Source organism: Clytia hemisphaerica, unplaced genomic scaffold (assembly GCF_902728285.1).
Source record: "Clytia hemisphaerica strain Z4C2 unplaced genomic scaffold, Clytia hemisphaerica genome assembly, whole genome shotgun sequence".
Classification (NCBI taxonomy): Eukaryota; Metazoa; Cnidaria; class Hydrozoa; order Leptothecata; family Clytiidae; genus Clytia; species Clytia hemisphaerica.
The window spans coordinates 90,002-110,691 of record NW_027103422.1 but is presented as its reverse complement, the minus strand read 5'-3'; the positions used below and the strand labels follow the sequence as shown (position 1 = coordinate 110,691).

The window sequence follows — 20,690 nt, the reverse complement described above, 5'->3', positions numbered from 1 at the left end:
ATATCATTAATATATGAGTTATTTAAATTTTAAGTTTCGTGACGTAATGTTACGTAATGTTTATGACGTCATAATACAGGTTTTTGGGCTATAACTTCTTATAGCCTCAAGTTAAATTTTTCATACACCTATCACGTTGATCTACATCACAAGGCGCTTATTTCCAGCTATGTTTGACATTTTGAAAGTGAGTGGAACTGGTTCACTTTTACTTAGCCTGGGAATCCAAGCGTTAAACTTTTTTTACAGTCTAGTTCATGATATTTTTGCTGCTTGTTTAACGCTTGGCGCAGGTAACTCGCCTGCAGGGAGATTTTTCCCTGCAATGCAGGTTCGGCCTGGTTGGGCAGCTTTCGTCGTATTACTTAGCAGTACTTTCGCGCGCATTTTGATAATTTCGATGCGCGCGCATAATTTATGGAAAAAGCTAACTTTGCAGAAAAAAGGAAAACAAATTAAAATGAGAACATAGATTCATTTACAAACAAAATGGCTGTTGGCTGGATGTCTAAATACATGTGGCTGATGTTTTGATGTGGTTTTTAGTAGTTTTGAAAGTCTTTAGAGCTTTTGAAAGAGTTTTTATGGTAAGTTGATTATGTGTGTTTGCCTGGGTTTCCAAAGTTCAGAAAGTCTGTCAACAAGGGTTCATACACAGACTGTTTATAACATTCTGTGTCAGACTAATCTACCTGCACCAAGCTCTATAATTTTAGAACTTTGTGAGGTGAGGTATTTTTTGTTTTTTCTAAGATTATGAGCTTTGATTCCCAGGCTAACTCTTACCTTGGACATGCCGTAACTCACTTGAGGATTCGAAATACAAAAATTGCGAACTCAACTGTCTAGAAAATCAATCCAACGCAACACTCTCCAATTTATAACGAAAGGGTGCAAAGCATTCTGTGTACTTCGTGTAGTACAACCAGAATGAGAAAAACAGCGACCATCGATAAGAATATGGTATATATATAATTTATGTGATGGGAGTTTGACATATGCTTGTACTCTCTGTGTATTTACATTCGTTGTAATGTTTTTTGGGGAATTATGAAGTTCTCTGGATTTTGATTGCATTTAATCAGGTTGATTTTTATGACTTATTATGGTACTTTTTCTAACAAGTTTGATTACTCTATTCTCACACTTGTCTTTTTTCGCGTCCTTTTCCGTGATTACTTTTAAAATTATATTTTTAAAGACAGGTAAGAAGGCATATTGATGTAACTGCATAGAGATGTGTAAGCTTAAAAATATGATGCAACTTGTTTCACGATAGCTTTCTGATGTTTTAGAGCTAAGGAGCCCTGGGCATAAATCTAGAAGAGATTAGAAAAGAAATATACGGGGTTGGTCTAAAAAGCAGGGTAGCCAATTGGGGTAGCCAATTGGGCTAGGTTGTGGGGTACCTAAATATTTTACAGACCAGAATAGAAATACCGAAAATGAATACATAGAACCACATTTTACTGACCAGGGAGCACGAATCTGATTGATACTTAGATTGATCATGTATGATTACAAAGATAAACAAAGATATAAATTACCACATGTTAATGCACGAGGAGTAAGAAATAGAGCTTCATTATAATAGAGCTATTTCAAAAGACTTTTTGTACCTATTATAAGCTGCCATATTAAAAAATTTTGAAAGGAATTGATTGTTTGAAACATCTAAACATGATATAAATTAAACAATAGATTCAATAACAAAGGATTGTTAAGATATGACAAGATTAGAGATCATATGGCCCAAAGGCGATTCCAAAGCTATTATCATCGAATTACAGCTTCACGGAAATAACAATTAAAAATAAAAATAAAATCTAAATATTAAATATTAAAAACTGTTTTGTATATATTTTTTATTCGGGTCTGTAAATTTTCAAACGAAGCCAAGAAGGAAGACAAAATGGCGCCAGGTCTCTTGAGAAGTAACAAAGTTCAGTACCTTTGGAAAAAAGGCTATTGTGGCTGAAGTTCGAAAGGAATCTTAAATTTTATTACATGGAATCATTAACAAGATGTTGTATAGTTATTTCCACATGAAAATAGGTTTCAGATTTCAAAAGTTTAGGCAAAAAGAGGTACCCCATAACCTAGCCCAATTGGCTACCCTGCTTTTTAGACCAACCCAAATATACGCAATATTGAAAAGTTGGTCTAGAGCCCGGTTCGGCGTGCCGTATGCGAGTGGCCGTACGACTGAAAGAGAAGAAGGAAAATGACGAATTTGAACATAAAACACAAATTATATCACAATGAATCAACATAAAAGGGGTTGCGGAACGACCGTTCCATTTTCGCAAAGCGAAGAAATTTCGACACGAACAAATTATTTTTTGATAAGTCAAACTTTCATTTTTGTAAGAATTTCATAAGAACAACACAAGTCTCGAAAAATAGGCCGGGTTTTGAGCAGTTTATGGATCAAATTAACAAAAGACACAGGATAATGGGAATAGAATTGGAACAATTTCAGGCTCAAAGTGCAAAAAAAAAGAACAGCCAAACCTTTTAAAAACAATTTACTGGTGCTTAAAAAAAAAAGAGTGTAAGTGACAAAAAATAACACACATGTTTCTTGTGCAATGACTTTATGACCAGTAACAAAGATATTCAGGGTGCTGGTAGTTTATCTGAATAAATTGAAAAACTTTATTCTTTATCCCATCTTTTTGTGAGTTTTTGAAACAAAACTGAGCGCTTTATAAAACTTTTACAAAGACAAATATCAACAATTCAAAAAATATATCATATATATCCATTCAAAATTTAAAAGAAAATAGTGTGGATTTTGAAAGATTATCTTGAGCTTTACAGCCATTAGAACCAGGGTTTGAGAAAAGAGGACGGAAAATGGTCTGATGATCATTGTTCTCGGGTTTTCCTTCGTTTGACGTCATAGCCTATTGTTCATCAACCAATCAGCGCCCGGGGACATTTGTTTATGTTTTTAGCGATACGTACACAAGAGTTCAGGTTCAAACTCAAAAAAAGCAAAATGGCGTCCGCAAGTGATGAATTAATGAGCGATTTTGATTTAAATTTTGATGCTGAGCTGCCAGAGGAACTTGTGTCGATTGAAAATTTGGTATTAGATGAAGATGTAGAAATTGATGAAGATGAGGAAATACATTTTGATGTGGAGCCAATAATAGTTGGTGAAGATATTATCCAGGAGGCAGACGAACTTGAAATGGACATTGAGTCAGAATCTGCCAACTCTGAAATTTGTATAGTTTTTACAAGCGACACAGATGTGGCAATCGTCAAACCCTATACTGAAATAATTGAACACAAACAAGAAACAAAGAAAAAACCAAATTTATATTGTAAACATTGTGGCAAGCAGTATGTTATTAAGAAGTATATACTTGACAGATCACGAAGAATCATGTGGTGAGTAGTTTTACCTATCTATAACAAAAGGTTTTATTTTTTCTGGTTTGTTTTACTTTGATTGCCTGCTCAGGACTGTAGAATTTTTTTTATATTTGTGTATTTAAACGGATAATCAGATGTCTTGAGATATTTAGATTTGAGAAACCTTTGGTGTAAAACCTCAAAGTATTTTTTGTGTAACAATTTTCCAGCTTTGAGATATCAAAATTTGAAATTTTTGAAAATGGGTTACTGTACACGGTTTTCACGTTGAAATTCTATTTTTTTCAACCAAAAACTTGTAACTTAAATATCTCGACTTTGGAAAATAGTTCGGCAAAAATATTTTGAGATTTGCTCAATCAAGACAATAGAAGGATCCCACATGCCAAACATTACAAACCATCTGATTATCCCTTTAAAGACAAATCACTTAAATCTTACCTCTTGAGAAGGGAAAGGAACTGAATGGGGGATGTCGACACTTGGCCAACTCACAGGGATACTGTTCATATTGGCTATCGTATATATTGTAATTGTAATCAAATATATAACTTGCATCCTATAATGACATGTTGACTGTAATCATGATTTATTTCTATTTCAGGATCCAAATCAACCAAGAACCTTTCAGAATGGAGGAGCAATATACAAGAACACACATTAAGCTTTTTCAAAAATGCTGTAGGAGAGGCCGCAAAAGACAGAATATTTATTCTCAAAAAGGAATCTGTCATCCATCAACTTATAAAATATTTGACATCTAAACTGGAAGAAAATGACAACGCTATTTTAATTTATTTCAAACAATTCACCATATTCATGCTCCAGTGTGTACCAGACCACCCCTCAAAAATTGAAAGCTGTACATTCAAACTAGAAGAGGTTTTCAGTAGTAAAACGATATGGAAATTTTGGAGACAAATATTCAAGGACTTTCCAGAGAGCAAAGAACTTCGAATTTTACTCCATTACATCCTGCACAAGCTTCACAAACAGATCTGGAATTATCGGAATAATCTTATTGAAAACAGGCCTGAAACAAAAGCACTCAGTTTGAAACTTACACTCCAGGAGGAGAATATATTGCGATACGTTGCAGGTTACATCCCATATGTACTTTGGAAAAAGCTTGCAGATAGGAAGGAATCAGATTCTAAAACTGCATTGTTGCTAGTGCTCCATAGCTGGAGTCAAGAACAAGGAGGGAAGGTTATCCCTTTCCTAGAATACACTCGTTCGTGGACTGAAAAGATCAACCGTGGAGGAGCATATGTCATCAATGATGAGTTTTACATTTTCATTCGCCGTTTGGAAAATGTTATTCGTACTGTTCTAAACAGAAATTTGATGGTGCATTATGCTGGAGAGGATTTAAGGCCTTTAATTTTTGAGAAAATGGACAAGAGTAGTCTTGTGAGAATGTCATGGGACTCTTTGACAAAAGATTTAAGTGACTCTCTCTCCAACTATTTGAGGAGTGCTGTCTTCAAGATATGGACCAATGTTCGAGCTAATGCTTTCATTAAGGCTTCGGTTACGATCATTAAACTTAAGAAGAACAATAAAACAAATATTGATGATAAGGGAAAACCAGCACTGAGAAAACAGCTTTCAGGGTAGAATAAGGTTTATTGTTAGTGGTTTAAAAATGGTACAAATTCTGTGTAAAATCCTCATGGTTTTGGTTTCTCTGAAACTGAAACTTTTATACTTGAAAAATTATTTTAATATTCAATAAATGTCCTAATTCTGAAAAATAGATAAAAATAATCTGTTTTAAAGGTGGCAAAAATCGTGAGGAATTTTATGCATAAGTTTTGTTATCATTTTCTGAACGCTAAAAAGATGCTTGTGTTTAAATGCTTTTAAGGTTTGTTTCAAATAAATTGACAGTCAGCACATTCCTTTTGCAGGAAAATTTTTTGAATACATTGTCAATTATGTCATGGCTTTTTAGTCAATTTACAGTGAAATCTTGCAATCCTTTCAATATGTATGGTTTAAAGCTGATTTCCAGTATTTCAGTGCAAAAAATAAAATCGAAAATAATAAATACCTTTTTATAAATAATCTGAGCAGATGAAGGCTTTGTAATATTAATTTACACTCAGAACTATTATTCCAGCAAGGTATTTTTTCAATCATCTTTTTCACTCAAGGGCAATGTACCAAAATGTGTAGACTTAACAATTTATTTGAAGCAAACTTTGATAAAGTCGATTTTCTTTTGTTTGCACCAAAACCCATCTACTACTGTATGCTGTTTTCTTTTGTTGTTTTTCCAAATTTGATTGTTTGGTAATTTAACCTTTTTTCCTAATTCTTAATGGAGTGAAATATTTGTCTATTTTTGATATTGACTGGTTTTCTTGTACCAAGTAACTAAATTTTTTGTTGACCTTTTGAAATTCTGGAAGAATTTGTTGTAAATGAACAATTACAAAAATGGTCTTTTAAATTCTTTTTACCAAAGCAATGACGCAGTACTTCCCCCAAATCTATTACGCTTTTAAGAATAAGATATTTTGATCTTATACTTATGGACTGCATTTTTTTCGTATTATGTCATATTTCACTTTTTTTCTTGTAATACGTATTTACATATATGTTTGTTTTAAATCATTTATAAACAGATTTACATATCTTGGAAGATAAAAAAAAGTGAAAATATAAGATAATAACAGTACAGATTAAAATAATTTTTTTCCTACTTGCCAAATCACAATTAAAGAACTCTGATGCCCTTGAAAGAAATTTGTGACTTTTTAACTTTTCGAACACCTTTGATGAAAATCTTTTTATTTAAAATTTCGAAAAATATAAGTTTACAGTGCATAGAAAAAAGAAGGAGCCGAAAATTTATAGGTTGTTAAAATTAGAATTCCAGGAAGCGTGTCGGCTGCATTAAAATCTTAAAAAAAATTTTCTCCAAAAATAGACAAAAAAACAGGATGTGAGTATGAAACTCATGTCCTGTATTCGTGTTCTATTTTCAGGTAATCTTAATTCCTTATGAAAATTTATGGTCAAACACAATTTAAATAAATAAAATAAAATGATTATTTAGAGTCAATAGAGTCAATGATTATTGGATGCTGGGTATGTGAAAATACCTAAAAAAAATATCTAGATGTACACGATTTATATTTTTTTCTTAAAAAAAATCCCCTAAACGGTTGATATTTATATACTGTTCTTGAAATTAATAAGTCATTTCTCTAAATTTCCAAAAAGACCATCATCATCATCAGCGTCTTTCTTCTTCTTTTTCTCGATTTTCGGACGTTTTGGCAAAGGTGTCATGTCATGGATATTAATCCGGGGTTTTTGTTTTGGTTTGTTGGTACCAGAGGTGTTACCACGCATAACCAGAATAGCTTGGTCCTTTGCAGCAATCAATTTCCCCTCACTTGATCCATACTGCCCTAGACTAGGATTGTCACAGCCACCAAGTCTAGCTCTTTGCTTACCTATAGATATAAAGCAATCAAGATGAAGAGAAGCCAGAAATAAATTTCACGTCGAATTTTTACTTGCAGTAATTTTACAACTGACTTTGCATTTGAACAGTACTCTCACGTTTACGTTTACCCTCATAATAAGAATTTTGTAAGGCTCAAAGTGTCAAAATTAAAGGGGAACTCAACAAATTTTTCATTTTTATTTTTTTCCTGATTTTTGGTAATATTAAGTATAAAAATGAGAAAGAAAGTATATAGGTTCGATCTCTCAAATAAAAATCATGAAAAATCTCTCTTAACTTCAGTTCAAAATATGTTCAAAATATCACCCCCTTTCTTTTTAAAAAAGATCGACTTCTCTTTGGATTATGACGTCAAAGTATTCAGAAAACAGAACAAATTCAGTTATGACTACAGTATGTTTTCAGAGTTCTGTTTTAAATAAGAAATAAATACATAGAAAAGTATTCCTGGTAAATTGTGGGTGATTTAGCTGAATAACAATAAAAAATCCAACAAGAAACAGAAAAATTTAGTCACAAACCCTCTACTGAAGGGCCTGTCTTCACTGATTTTTAGCCTGAGAAGATAAGCATCTTCCTCTTTCTGAATGCAGCTACGTCATAAAACAGCTGAAAGTGCGTCTTTTTTATTTGATAAACAATTTCATTTTAGTAGAGGGGAGCCTCTTTTTAAAAGCTCATTAAACAAATTTTTAGAGTGAAAGGAGAGTTGCAACCTTGAAATTTTGAAATTTATCGTTGAAACAAACCATTTCAGGATAAAAACAAAAAAATCCAAAATTTGTTGAGTTCCCCTTTAAGAACGATATAAGTACAGCTCTGACTACAGGATTACTTAGTAGTAACATTGGGTGAAAATCGAGTTAGCTTTTTTCTGTAAATAGAAGTAAGTAAGAGCAATTTGAGGTGTTGAAAAAATATGAGCAGTCGAGTCTCCACGAAAGTTAACTGTTTGTTATAAAATGTGTTTACTAACCAAAATGTTCTTCGATTGGATCTTGGTTAAATCGATCGGTCAAAACGAATTCTATTCCCGGTTCTTTGAGAAGTATCGGAATCAATTTGATGGTAGAGTGAACTAAAAAGGCAGAAAAAACAGATTATTTCGAGAAAAAGCTGGGAAAGGAAGCTGGTTCGATTGACGAACGTTTTCAAATACTTCGCATAAAATGGCGTTAAACAATATTCGTTTAATGATTACAGAAAATATAAATACCAGTAATTCTTAATCCATTTAGGAGGCCCCCCCAGCGGACCCAAATTTCACGCATTCACGCAAAAAAATTTCGCAATTCACGCATTCACGCAGGTTTTTCTCGAAATTCACGCAAACCCAATTTTTTGGGAAATCGGGGAAATTTTCGGAAAAAATCGTCAAAAATAGAGGTCTTGCACATTTCGCTAAGTTACGTAATTTACGTACCTAATTTCCGCCATTATGGAGTAAAACGTTCGATTTGCATAAAAAAGTATGACAAGGCTGTACTCGAAGTATTATTTGACCGGATCTGGTCATGCACTTGAGAAAAACTTAACTCAGTAGTGATTTTTCCTGTAGATCTGACTATAAAACACCGTGTTTTTGGTAGCGTCATAAGAAGCCCCCAAATAGAAAGCGTTACGTAATTTTTCAACTTTAGATACATGCCATCACGCAAAATATTTGATTCTTCTAACTTGTCACGATCATTTGGAAAAGGTGAAGCTTCTGCAGTTAACGTATCGCGATAGTAAGTGAAAAGATACTTTAATGGGATAAATTTTCGCGGGGATTAAATTTCGCGGTTGAGCTCATCCGCGAAATTTTTAGATTTCGCGGGGATTAATTTTCGCGGATGGCACTATTGGGGGGCATTATTTTCTCGATTTTGTGACTTTTACTGTCAAATCATGCATATTGGTTGTTGAAATACACATTATTTGCGCCTCTTTGATGCAAGTAACCATTCAAATAGTATTTACACGGTGGTCATTTTTGGCTGTTTTTCTCCCACTTGCTGGGCAACCTTGTTGAACAAGGGTGTTTTTTGATTGTTCTATAGACTACACAACATTTCTTTTACCATATCAACCTTTGAAACAGTTTTCCAAAAAAATTTGAATAATTTTTTTGAAAAAAAAAATTTCACGTGGCCGAGATATGACGTCATCAAAATTTTGAAGGAAAAAAAACTTCGAAATAGCGTAAAAGTAATACCTTCATCCGATAGCTCTTGATGAGTAGTGTTCGAAAATGGGGTCACTTTTTATATAGACCAATTCCAAAGTCGAGAAATTGAATTTTTAGTTATGCCCATATAAGGTAAAAACCAACGATCGATTAGGCAATTTGGCTTGGAAATGCTTAGGGGGGTATTTAAACAGTATGTTCCCGATAAGCTACAGACTTGAAATTTGGTATGAAGTAAGGTTAAACAAAAGCAAAATTTTTGGGCTTGAGACTTTTTCATTTTAGGCCTTTATCTTGTTGCTAGGCAACATTCTTTAAAAAGACGGGGGTCAAAATCGGGTTTTTCCGGTATTATTAAAAATGGGGAAATCGGAAATAACAAAAAATTCTAAAGCTAAAAATTGTTATTTTTCATCTAGGGAGTCTCCCTACCAATTTGGTGATTTTACGACACCTCTAGAGGTGTTTTTTAAATAGGTGTGGAATTTCTAAAACTAAAGTTTGAGTAAAAATAACTTTTAAACTTTAATTTTCTGTAGAAACTCTCAAAAATTAAATCTTTCCGCTTATTTTTTGAAAAAAAAAATACGACTTTTTTAACTCTCTTGGAATGTTACTTTATCAAAAGAAAAGATGATTTTAGGTTTTTTAAGCCAAAATAACAAAATATTTTTGACAAATATTCGACATAACCCCTGGAAATTTGCCAGTTTTAAAAAATTAGCCAACCTCGTCCCAGTCTTCAAAAGCTTTAAAACTCGATATTTCGGCTTCAGATTTTTGTAGAAATAAAAGTGACCCCATTTTCGAACGCAGAATTTTCCCCTCTTTCCAATAAAAATTGGTTTCAAAATTCAAAAACAAACTTTTTAGTTTTCGTTTTTCAAAAAGCTGCCAAAAAAGGGACTGGAAACGAGTTTTGAAAATTTTCAAATTTTGAATTTTTTTTGGAAAATCATAACATTTATGAATATCCATTGGTTTGGCAACATAAAAACAATATATAAGCTAAATTAAGGCTGGTGGGAGAATTTTGACCATATTTTGCCGCCGTGTTATTTGACACATTTTGAGTTTTGTTTAGAATTATTTCGCGGATGGGCCCTTTTCAAATTTCCAATGGGACTTATTTTCGCGGATGACACCCAAATCCGCGAAATCCGCGAAAATTAATCCCCGCGAAAATTTATCCCATTAAAGTATACGCCGCAGGCGAATTTTTGTACATAAAATAGCTTAAACATTATCAAAAATAGGTCAAACAAACTCGAGGATGACACCATGATGCTTAGCTCAGGGGTAAGGAGGCGCAACCATGGTTTACGCACAGAGGAAATTTTTGCATTTTTGTCACTCGCGTTTGGCTAAAAATGCTCTCTTTAACACCATTGAAAAAGAATGTAGTCTAAATTCGTTAGAGGCAAGGTACGATCGCTTGATAGCTTGTAAAATAAGGTAAAAGAATGAACATTTGTTGCGAGCAAAGCGATCAAAAAAATAAAAGAAAGGTTTTAATCAGGGCTCGCGAATTAATTTCCTGACGTGGAGGGTCGAAAACATCGTGACTAAGGAGGCGCAACCATGTTTTGCGCCGACAGGAGAAAATTTCTATTTTAACCCTCTGATGTGCTTAAATACGACTCCATTTCAGACTAATTTTGCCAAGAAATCAGGTTAAACGAAAGTCTACATCATGGGTAAAGATTTCTTTGAAATAAGTTTCTTTTTATTTGCAAAAACGTGGTGAAGTCATGGCCGCCTCCTGCCCCCAGTGGCTCTAGCCCTGGCTGGCCCTGGCCCTGGCCCTGGATCACTCATCATGCATAACCATGGTTTTATCTTAAACAAACACTTTCAAGGGGGCAAATTAGAGTTATTTAAGATTCGAGGGCCAATACATGTTTGGCCCGAGCGAAAAAATCTGGAAATTTAAGGTGTCTACTCTCGGGTACCTAATAGCCGGGGGGTCGGAATAAGCAGGGGGGTTGGAAAAAATCTCAAAATTTAATAAGCGGGGGGGTTGGAAATGTTTGAAAAGGAGGCTAATACAGCAGAATTAAGACAAAAAAGGGAACTTTCAAAAACATTTTCCCAAAAATTAATAAGGGAGGGGGTTGGAATAAGAATGTCCTGGGTGGAAAATTTTCGAAAAATTAATTAGCGGGGGGGGACGGCTATTAGGTACCCGAGAGTAGATTGCTAGAAAGCGCATCTAAATCATGAATCGTTATATAAAATAGAGAATTTGAAAGTTGCTGATTTTTTTGTGCACCTTCACCTGGCATCCCTTGAATTCGGGATAGGTGCGCACCTTGGGGTTTTCTAAAAACTGTGAAAAGGAAAAATTCAAGCGTTCACGCAAAAAACAGGGCAGATTCACGCATTCACACAATAGAAATATGGATTTTCACGTTCACGCAAGTTTTTTCAATTCACGCATTCACGCAATTTTTTTTCGATTTTCACGCATTCACGCAACCAAAAAAGCCCATTCACGCATTCACGCAAACCGCTGGGGGGGCCCCATTTAGAGTTTGAGGAGAAAGGCACATTCTCAATTTTCTCTTATCGTCAACATCAGGTATTGCTTTGATTTCTGCTTGCCAATCGTTTAAGAATTTGAGAAAATTTGACTCCAACCACTGCAAAATAAAGAAAAAATATCAAAGATGTGAAAAGTTCTAAATTAATATCTTCCGATCTAATAACCCCTTAGAAAAAGCATCTCTTTGATATGATAAAAACTTATATTCTTACATCCAAACGTCCATCTGGTTTTAAAGGATTAGGCTTTTTGAACGGCTTCAAGTTTTCTTTGTTCCTGTGAATTCCTTCAACTGTAGATTTGACGTTCATGATATCGAAAAATTCGTCCATTTTAAGGAATAATTTTCTGGTCGAGACAGTAACATCAGGGTTGTGCTGTTCCATGGCATCTGCGACTGACTTGCTTAGAGCCTAAAACGAGGAACACATTCAGTTATTGCAGTAGGTCATATATAGTAGGCTGCTTCAAAGATCTGCCGTTAAAACCAAATCTAGGTTTTTTATAATTCATGCGTTTATAGATATGTTTTTATACTAGAAAACAATAGTAGAGACAACATATAATGACAACTGAAGTTCTGTCCAAAAGCCTAAAAACAAATTATGGTTATGTAGTATTCATAATACTAGAATTCTTACTTGAGCTGCTAAAGCAACATTCATTCTTGCTCGTGGTGTCAAACGCACATGTTCAACAGTCAGTTTCGTTTGATGAAATCCAGGTGCATCTCGATCTATACCAACGTCGTATTCTAATAGTCCAATGACATGCTGCCAGCTGATCTCTTTCCCATCAAGCTAAAATAGAACAAATTAAAGAGTCACATCCAAAAAATATTATTAGATTTCTAATACTATTTCTTCAATTTTTCTAAAGTTTGGATACTGTGATAGCAATGTGCTATAAATATAGACAACAAAACACCTTTTTAAAAAGAAACCGGGAAGAAACCTGATAAGAACAAGCTAAATTATACTCTTACAAAGAGTTCTCTGGTGTTCTGATGAACATGTGAATTTGCTACACAATTCCTTGTAGTTTTGATTAAATGAGGAACATCACAAATAAAGTAAATTCGACGACTTGGGTCGAACTTGTTGATTGTTGAATAAACAACGCCATCGATAATGTTTTCACTTCTTTTGTGGTAGTTGTAAAACTTCCTGTTTGGTGAAGCCCCGTCGCTGACAACAAACCACACCTATAAACATGAAAAAATCTTAAAATTTACAGAACAGCTTCCCTAAAAGGACATAGAAAGGGCTTTATCATATGACACTGAATTTATAGTATAAAGGTATCAAGCAGTCAAGCTAAAATAAAAAATTAATTTACTTGAAAGAATATAAAAAAGTATACCTTGAAGTCGAGGAATTCCAAAATTCGGATAGCTTCCCAAATGATATGATACAGCTCATACACCTTGACACCAGCCCCTGCAAAATAGGCGACAGGATAATTGAGATGAAAGTTAATGGCGCGAACCATTAAAGTGAGTACGTGAGTTGCAATAGGGGGATGCTCGTCTTGGTTAGTTACACGGCGATCAAAACAGGTTATCTCATTATTGATGTCTCCCATATCGCAAAATCCAACTATCTTGCCAGAATTCTTACTGTACACAATGCCAGATTTGATTTTCATTTCATCGTGTACAAGACCAACATGCAAATGTTGTTGGTTCTCCGTTAGTCGAAGTAGATTCTCCAATACATCAGGATTGAATCCAGTGTTATGTGTGGTAAAATTGACATATTTATCCAAAGTTTTTTTGGAGGGCAGGACCAAAAAGCCAGAATTTCGTAAATGCTCATATGCCCCAGAAGATTTAAGGTAAATGGATATACACCATCGAAGCATCACAGGGTGCCATCTCATAGTTCGTTTGTTTTCCAATGATACCTGCTTTTTCTGCTGTTCCCAAAGCAAGTGGATTGGACTGTCCTTATCAAAAGGTGAATCATTTGTTGAAACTACATTATTGCATACTTCTGTATAAAGAGAGGAAGCAGAGAAAGAATTATTGCATGCAATGAGATGTTAATCATTATAATGAGTCTTTTTTTGCAACATCTTGTTCTTGTTAACACATTGAAAACAAAAATAACTCACCTTTTTGGGGGAGTGAACTGTTGTGTAGAAGAAGTTTTTCTTGAGAGAGTGAATTGTTTCATAGAATAAGTTTTCCTTGAGATCATCAGTACAGAGTTTTGGTAGGTGAAAGAGAAAAAAGGAAAAACCATGACCAAACCTTTAAAAAACATCAAAAAATCAAAAATTCTTTTTCAACAAACCTTTCAACAAATTGTTCTCCACAGCACATCCTTCATCTTCAACCAATTGACTTACAAAGGTTCTCATGGACTCAAGGCTACGCTTCAACGATTTGATCTGTTTTTGCTGATCAGTTGCCTTTTTCATCAAATTATCTTTTGAGAGATATTTGTTAGCTGTGAATTTAGATGGCAGTTCTGGGCTGACCGAACGACGATAAACAATATTGTGCAAATAGTGACGGTATTTGATACATGGTTCGCATCTACTAACATCATTTCTCACCAACAACTCACAATCTTTAACTCGAATAGTTTTGAGGTCTTCCACACCTGATAATGTTGCATTTTCGATGGTAGCTTTTATATTGTTTTCTTTATCCTTGAATGAACATTATTTAGAATTTATTTTCTCATCAATAAGTTTTTTAAAGTCCTCATTTCCAGGACAAAGTTCGGATGTACTTATTGTTTCAAAAATATACAAAGCATTTTCCACATTGATTACATCAGGTAGAAATTGCAAAACTTTATTATTTCTTTCAATCAAGTTTTTCCCATGGTACAATCTCCACTTGCCATCAATCTCGATTTCAAATCTGAACCCCATCACGAAACCTTTATCAATAAATGCAAATGTGTAAGTTGGATCTCCAAACTTGCTCAGATCCATTAAATTACATTGATTGGCAGCTTCAGTTAATGAAAATGGAGATCTCAAATTTTGATTCTTTTGATCAGGAGAACTTTCACTAGTCGTTTTCGATTCTTTTATAATTCTAAATCCTTTACTTCTCACTTTTGGTAAACTACAAATATTGCAACTAGTGTCAGAGTGAGGTTGAAAAACTGGTAGAACATCTGAAGTGGTATGCGTTGACTTATTGGCATCATCTAATTTCTTACGACAGGTGTCACATAATTTGGGTGGATGGATACCTGTGACATCATCTTTTAAGGTATAACCGAAAAGTTCCTGAATTGTCCTTTCATATACTGATGCCAATTTTGGATTATAGGACTTATAACGCTTGATTACAATCTTGTTACCACAGGTTCGACATATTTCATTCAACTTGGAAAGATGTTTCCTGTGAATGAAACAAAATTTTATTGATTTTAATATATTTTAAGAAAAATATAGAACAAACTTGGATTTCAAGTCTTTACAAATTAAAAGAGCTAACCCTGACAAAGCCATTTGTCCATAATAACATATTTTCCATTATGGGTAGGTTAAGTTAAGTCATTTGCATTATTTAACCTAGATTGATTAGTTAACAAAATCTTTAAGAGTACCGTAAAACTTACTCAGAACATATGCAGATATGTGTCCATATACGTGTGAATGTGAAACAATTTCAAATTTTGCCAACAGAAGATGTTAAAATCATGAAAATATATTAAAATGAAACTGAAGTTCATACTTACTCAGATGTCTCCATTTAGACAGTTAGAAAAATGTTGATTGTCTGTATATGCCAATTATGTTTTTATTTTATCTTAAAAATTTCTAGGATAAAAAATAGTCAATGGTGTACACTCCAAACACATATTGATCTTATTATTTAGGACTAACAAAATTTTATGCATATATACCTTTATTGCCGACCCAAAAAAATATCAGCGTTTTGATTGGTCGAGAGCATCGAGATATTTGCGATATTTCATATTTCTTTAGTCTGGAAATATGACCGCGTTGACTTTTGGGGGACTGGGTAAGCGGCGGGAGAAAAATCAAAACAAAACAGCCGAAAAGAACTGACTTTCGGAGAAACTGACTTGGGAATCAAACATCAAAGGGGGAAACGCAACAAAAATATGTTCAGATTAACTTTTACTTTGGAGTTCTTCCATAAGAGACACTAAAATCAAATCTGATGAACTAAGAATTTATTATAAAACTACTTGACACCACCCAAATATTTTCAACTTGTGGCAAATTTGTCCATGTGATAACCAAACAGTTTTTTATCAATGCATACAAAAAAACTTGAGATTCTTGAATATTTGCCAATAAAATTTCTCATAACATAACAAGGAAAGTGTAATGTCTTGTATTAAACCAAATGACGAGTGATTTTTATAAAAGTTCTCTCCTAATTCTCGTTCTCGACAACAACGGACGTCCTTGACTTTTCAACTCAACAATCATTATACATCTTCCTTCTAAAATTCGAAACATTTACAGCTTGACGATAATCAAGAAAGTATCCAAATTGTTTTGCTGTTGAAAAATGTTGTTCTTTAACCATTTTTACAAGCATACATTTCCATCGTGGGACTCCTTTCCTCTGCTATTCTTTCCCATGGCCATGTCATCGAAACAAAAACATAGAAAAAGACTGAATGTTATCAATCTGATTAATCCAATGATGGAGGGTTCCTTCTCTATCGAAACCATACTGTAAATCATCTGCATTTTGAATTATCAATCTAGAAACTTTCAAATACATCTCTGAAAAATCTGCAACCTTTCAAAACAAAACTTCTGGATCGAAAATGATCGAAAAATGTTTCTCTATTTTGTTTTTGTGTAAATATTTTCGGCGGGAAGTTATCGAATGTTATTTTGTTCGAATCTAACGTTCAAATTAGATTTTCGAATAAAAACATTCGAAAGTACATAGAAGCAGAAGAAGGCGGAAGTAAGTTTTAAAACAAAAAGAGGACAATTTTTTTGAGTCGACAATAAATTAGTTATCACATGACTTCTCGTGCAATACTCGATATTTTACTCGTTCCGAGATTTTACCGATATTTTTCCTCGCCTAAAGGCTCGGAAAAATATTACGGAAAAATCTCGGTACTCGTAAGATATTTCTCGTATTGCACTCGAAGTCATGCGATAACTAGTACGTATTTAATCTCATTATATCAACAGCTTATATTGCCCTCAAGTTTAACCAAATTTACAAAATTAAAAGTCCCTCTAATGGATAATGAATAATGTGTGTAGCAATATCCAGTTTGCATAGTACAGTATTCAGAGTATTGCAGAAATCACTGAGATCCATCTGGGGGGAGGGGCATTAAGGCAAATATTTCCTCACTCATTGCAAAACTACTGGGAAAAAAATCATTTTCTGGCTTTTAAACAGTTTTTCTGAATAAATGTATACTTTAAGGGCAAGGACTTCAATGCTAAAAATGTTTTGCGGGAGGGGGCAAACCCAATTAAGCTCTGAAAACTGGCAGGCGGTCACGTAATCTCACACAGCCTTATTGCCATTCTTACGCTTTGAAAAAATTTCCAAGACAATTGAGGATAACAAAAATAGAACATAGTGTGATGGTGCTCTTAATTTGAGCAAAATAATTTGCAATATCAATTTTTCTGCATTACATTTGAGGGTAAAAAGAGTCAATTCGTTGTTTGAAAGACAGTAAAAAGTACAAAGTTCTAGGAACTGTCCGAGTTGAAAATGGCCTCCCCGAGTGTATAAATATATATTTCCAGATAGCCTCATGTTAAAGGATTCCAAAAATCTTTGGTTTGAGCACTGCATACTTATCTTTCTTGTGAAATGGATATCTTTCCAAACACCACTTTTGAACCAACCAGTCTGCACTGCCTACTTACAATCTTGAATAACTTTTGAACAACACAGGGTTTTCCCCTGATTTCTTTTGCAAAGGAAAGCCAAATGTCTGAACAAACCAATCAAACAAGAGATATGTCTAAAATTGTGAGGAAAACCCTCAAAAAAGAAGAGAAAGTTGACTGAACATGAACAGCACTGCACATAATCGCCATCACCATTTTTTTCCCCATCTCTCAAAGTCCGCCATTTTATTCACATCGCCCGGAACATTCAAAGGGCGCCGATTTGAATAGAAAAACAATAAAACCCGAAATCATTTTCCGTCCTCTTTTCTCAAACCTTGTTAGAACCTTTAAACAATCTCTCAAAATATCTCTTTATGATATCATTCACTTTAATTTTAGTATCAATTTTCTGAAAAGGAATCAGCTATCCGGATATCCAGGCTGTAAACTATTTCAAAGTCTAGTTTTTTTATATTTAATGTTCTGGTTTACAGCCTGGTCAAGAGCAGCCGCCGGCGGATTTTTCTGAAATATCTGTTCTTTTTTTCCAGGAGAGTAAATTTTAGAGATAAATCTAGGAGATACTTGCCTTAAAACACCCAGTTAAAATCCAGGAGTCGCCTTAAAAACATCTGTTCTTAAAATCCAGGAGCATATGTTACGGAGAAACACATGTAATTTTCCAGCAGACAATCTGCTCAACAAATCCAGGAGCTAAATTGTGAAAAACACAACCAGATGCCAGATTTTTTTTCCATGGGAACTTCGTAACTTTATTAATAAACAGTCTCATTTTCCAGGAACATTGTAACTTTCTTAGGGAATAGCTGTTATATTTTTCCAGGAGCATAATCTTTCTAGAGAACAAATATACATTTTCCAGGAGTCCCGTTTTCCTCCAGAACAGATGGTATATTTCTAGGAGAGTCCAGAATACAAAACAGTTCGTTTTTCCCAGGAGAAAGGGACCTCAAGAACAGATATTTCATATTTTCTAGCCAGTGGCTGCTCTTGCCTGGTCTCCCTAGAATGATTTGCATTCTCTTTAAGAGAATGCATTGCTTGCGCTCACTTCGCTAAAACCGTAAGGGCCAATCTACATGGCGTTGAGCAATACTAAAGCAAAAATAGGATAGTCCTCCTCCAGTTGCTAGTAAAGATAGGGCTTTCTGTTACATAAAAACATGAAAAAGAAGAAAACAGAGGCAAGTTCTATTAAAAAACATCATCAGTGCATATACAACGTAAACGACTTGAAGTTTCATCCTATTATCGCTCAAGTTGGTACTGCAACATACAACGCGTCTCAAGTTATCGCTAACTACTTAAAACCTTTGGTTGACGAAAATGACTACGTGATCAAAAACACTCAAAAATTCCCTTCAATTATAAGAAATTTACCGCCATTGAATGATTCGGAGGTAAAGTCTATTTGAAAATGTTCCGGTACGTCCAACAATCGATTATATTATTGACAAAATCTACAATGGAAAGAAACTCAAACCAATTGATTCAAAAACAGTTTTCAAGCGTTTACAACTAAAATTATCCACTGATAGTCTTTTTATGTTCAACGACAAATTTTACAAACAGATCGATGGCTGCTCTATGGGTGGTCCATTGTCAGTTACTTTCGCCAACATTTACATGACAAAGTTGGAAAAAGATGTCATAACCCCTACCGAACCAGATTAAAAGGTTTGTCGATGATTCAATAACCAAACGACATAAAGATGAACCGGATACCCTTCTCGAGAGTCTGAATAACTATCACCCAAATATCAAGTTCACAGTTGAAGTGAAACCCGAAAAATTCCTTGACACCAAATTAACGTATGAAAATGGCGAAATTAGCACATCAGTATTTCGGAGTGATAAAAAGGTTCCGGTCCATTGGTCATTAAAAATTCCCAAAAAGTTTAAGCGAAATGCTGTGAACGTTAACCTACATCGAGCAAAGAATATTGCATCAGATTTTTCAATGGAAAAGGAAATTGTAGTTGATAAGTTTGAAAGAGCTGGTTTCCCTTCAAGATTTGTAGCAAGTCCAGGCGTAGTTAATCGATATAATCGATGATCTTGAGTAATCGATAAATAATCGATAAGTAATCGATGGATTAGATATCGATTAGCCGATAGAATCGATAGGTAATCAGACCTTCAAAAAATCTTGAGTATCGATCAGCGATCGATTATTGCGGAACGACCGTTTTGAGGGCGCGAAGCGCCCGAATAGGGAGTGTAGCATCCTTTCTCTAGATCTGCGCGTGGCGTAAAAAAATCTGTATATGTACGAAAATTTCTGAAAATGAGCCGGTGGGATGGCGAAATATCGACTTTGCTTCGTGTTGGATGGGGTTAAAATTAGTTTAGCACTATTTGAAGTATTTGTTTCATAAATTACTTATTTTAATAGAATATAGTCTATGTTTTGAGTATCATAATGTAAGATCTTTTATAAAAATTGCAACTTTTGTACAAATAATAGTAATAGTACCAAAACTTTATCTCCTTTGCTTTTTTCCCGCTTCTTCCAGATGTCTGGGCCCAGTCTTTTTTTCTGCGTTTCATTTTCAAAACAACAAAGATGGCCCTGAAAACCAACGAATCTCTTCGGTTTTTGAGGTGCATGCATTAACTTTTGGACTGATTTATGGCCCATTGAAAGGTAAATCTTCATTTTTTTCACCTTTATAGTTTCAACTACCTTTGGAATGTTACATTAGTACTTTTTCTTTGTGTTGACTTTTTTGTATTAAATTGGATTTCATCTCACAAAACAAAATGTTTTTTTCTCGGCCATGTGTTTCATGGATATCATATGGCCATGTTTTCTTTCCACAGGCTTATTTTTATTCATATGGGTCGTGTGTTTATTTCATTTTACTCTAACTATAATTATTTTCATCTCTTCTGTCTTCAGGGTTCAGGTGAAGGAGCTTGATTGATGTGATGGCATTGGTGACTTTTAACTACCGATCGGCCGACTGGCTGAATCAGCAGTGTTTCAGAGTTTTGGTGGGTGAACGTGCACAACAAAGAAGCAGCATAAAACCAAAATATACATAGTATTATGACTGTATGAACAGATTGTGATTGATGGCATGGAGAATAATAAAATGGTCCTATCCTCACAAGTGTTACGCGTAAGCCAAATCGCGTATTACGAACAACCTCTAAATTGCCGAGTACAGGAGAAAAAAAATCGAAATTCAAAATGGCGGCCAAGCCCACGATGATAACTATCAAAAATCTTCGTTTTTCATTCAGCTATTGCA

General features: G+C 34.3%; 2 protein-coding genes across 2 annotated transcripts; both read right to left on the bottom strand.

Annotated features, from left to right (window-relative positions):
- Positions 1–6,565: 6,565 nt before the first annotated feature.
- Positions 6,566–8,142, bottom strand: LOC136797877 (uncharacterized). Its single transcript, XM_067054458.1, has 3 exons — positions 8,088–8,142; positions 7,848–7,949; positions 6,566–6,857 (listed from the first exon to the last, which is right to left on the bottom strand). The coding sequence occupies exons 1-3, from the start codon at positions 8,140–8,142 to the stop codon at positions 6,598–6,600; spliced, it is 417 nt and encodes a 138-aa protein (XP_066910559.1). The 3' UTR covers positions 6,566–6,597.
- Positions 8,143–11,533: 3,391 nt separating this feature from the next.
- LOC136797876 (uncharacterized) lies at positions 11,534–15,375 on the bottom strand. Its single transcript, XM_067054457.1, has 7 exons — positions 15,294–15,375; positions 13,884–14,953; positions 12,949–13,580; positions 12,572–12,790; positions 12,228–12,386; positions 11,799–11,999; positions 11,534–11,683 (listed from the first exon to the last, which is right to left on the bottom strand). Exons 2-7 carry the CDS (start codon positions 14,008–14,010, stop codon positions 11,534–11,536), a joined length of 1,488 nt encoding a protein of 495 aa, XP_066910558.1. The 5' UTR covers positions 14,011–14,953; positions 15,294–15,375.
- Positions 15,376–20,690: the final 5,315 nt, after the last annotated feature.

Coding starts and splice junctions, on each gene's coding strand:
- LOC136797876 (XM_067054457.1), bottom strand. CDS start 14,010: ATGAAAAAGGCAACTGATCAGCAAAAACAGATCAAATCGTTGAAGCGT. Junction 13,581..13,883: donor GGAGAACAATTTGTTGAAAG/GTTTGTTGAAAA, acceptor CTCTTTATACAG/AAGTATGCAATAATGTAGTT. Junction 12,791..12,948: donor TGGAATTCCTCGACTTCAAG/GTATACTTTTTT, acceptor TCATGTTTATAG/GTGTGGTTTGTTGTCAGCGA.
- LOC136797877 (XM_067054458.1), bottom strand. CDS start 8,142: ATGCGTGAAATTTGGGTCCGCTGGGGGGGCCTCCTAAATGGATTAAGA. Junction 7,950..8,087: donor AAATGGATTAAGAATTACTG/GTATTTATATTT, acceptor CTGCCTTTTTAG/TTCACTCTACCATCAAATTG. Junction 6,858..7,847: donor TCCAATCGAAGAACATTTTG/GTTAGTAAACAC, acceptor TTATATCTATAG/GTAAGCAAAGAGCTAGACTT.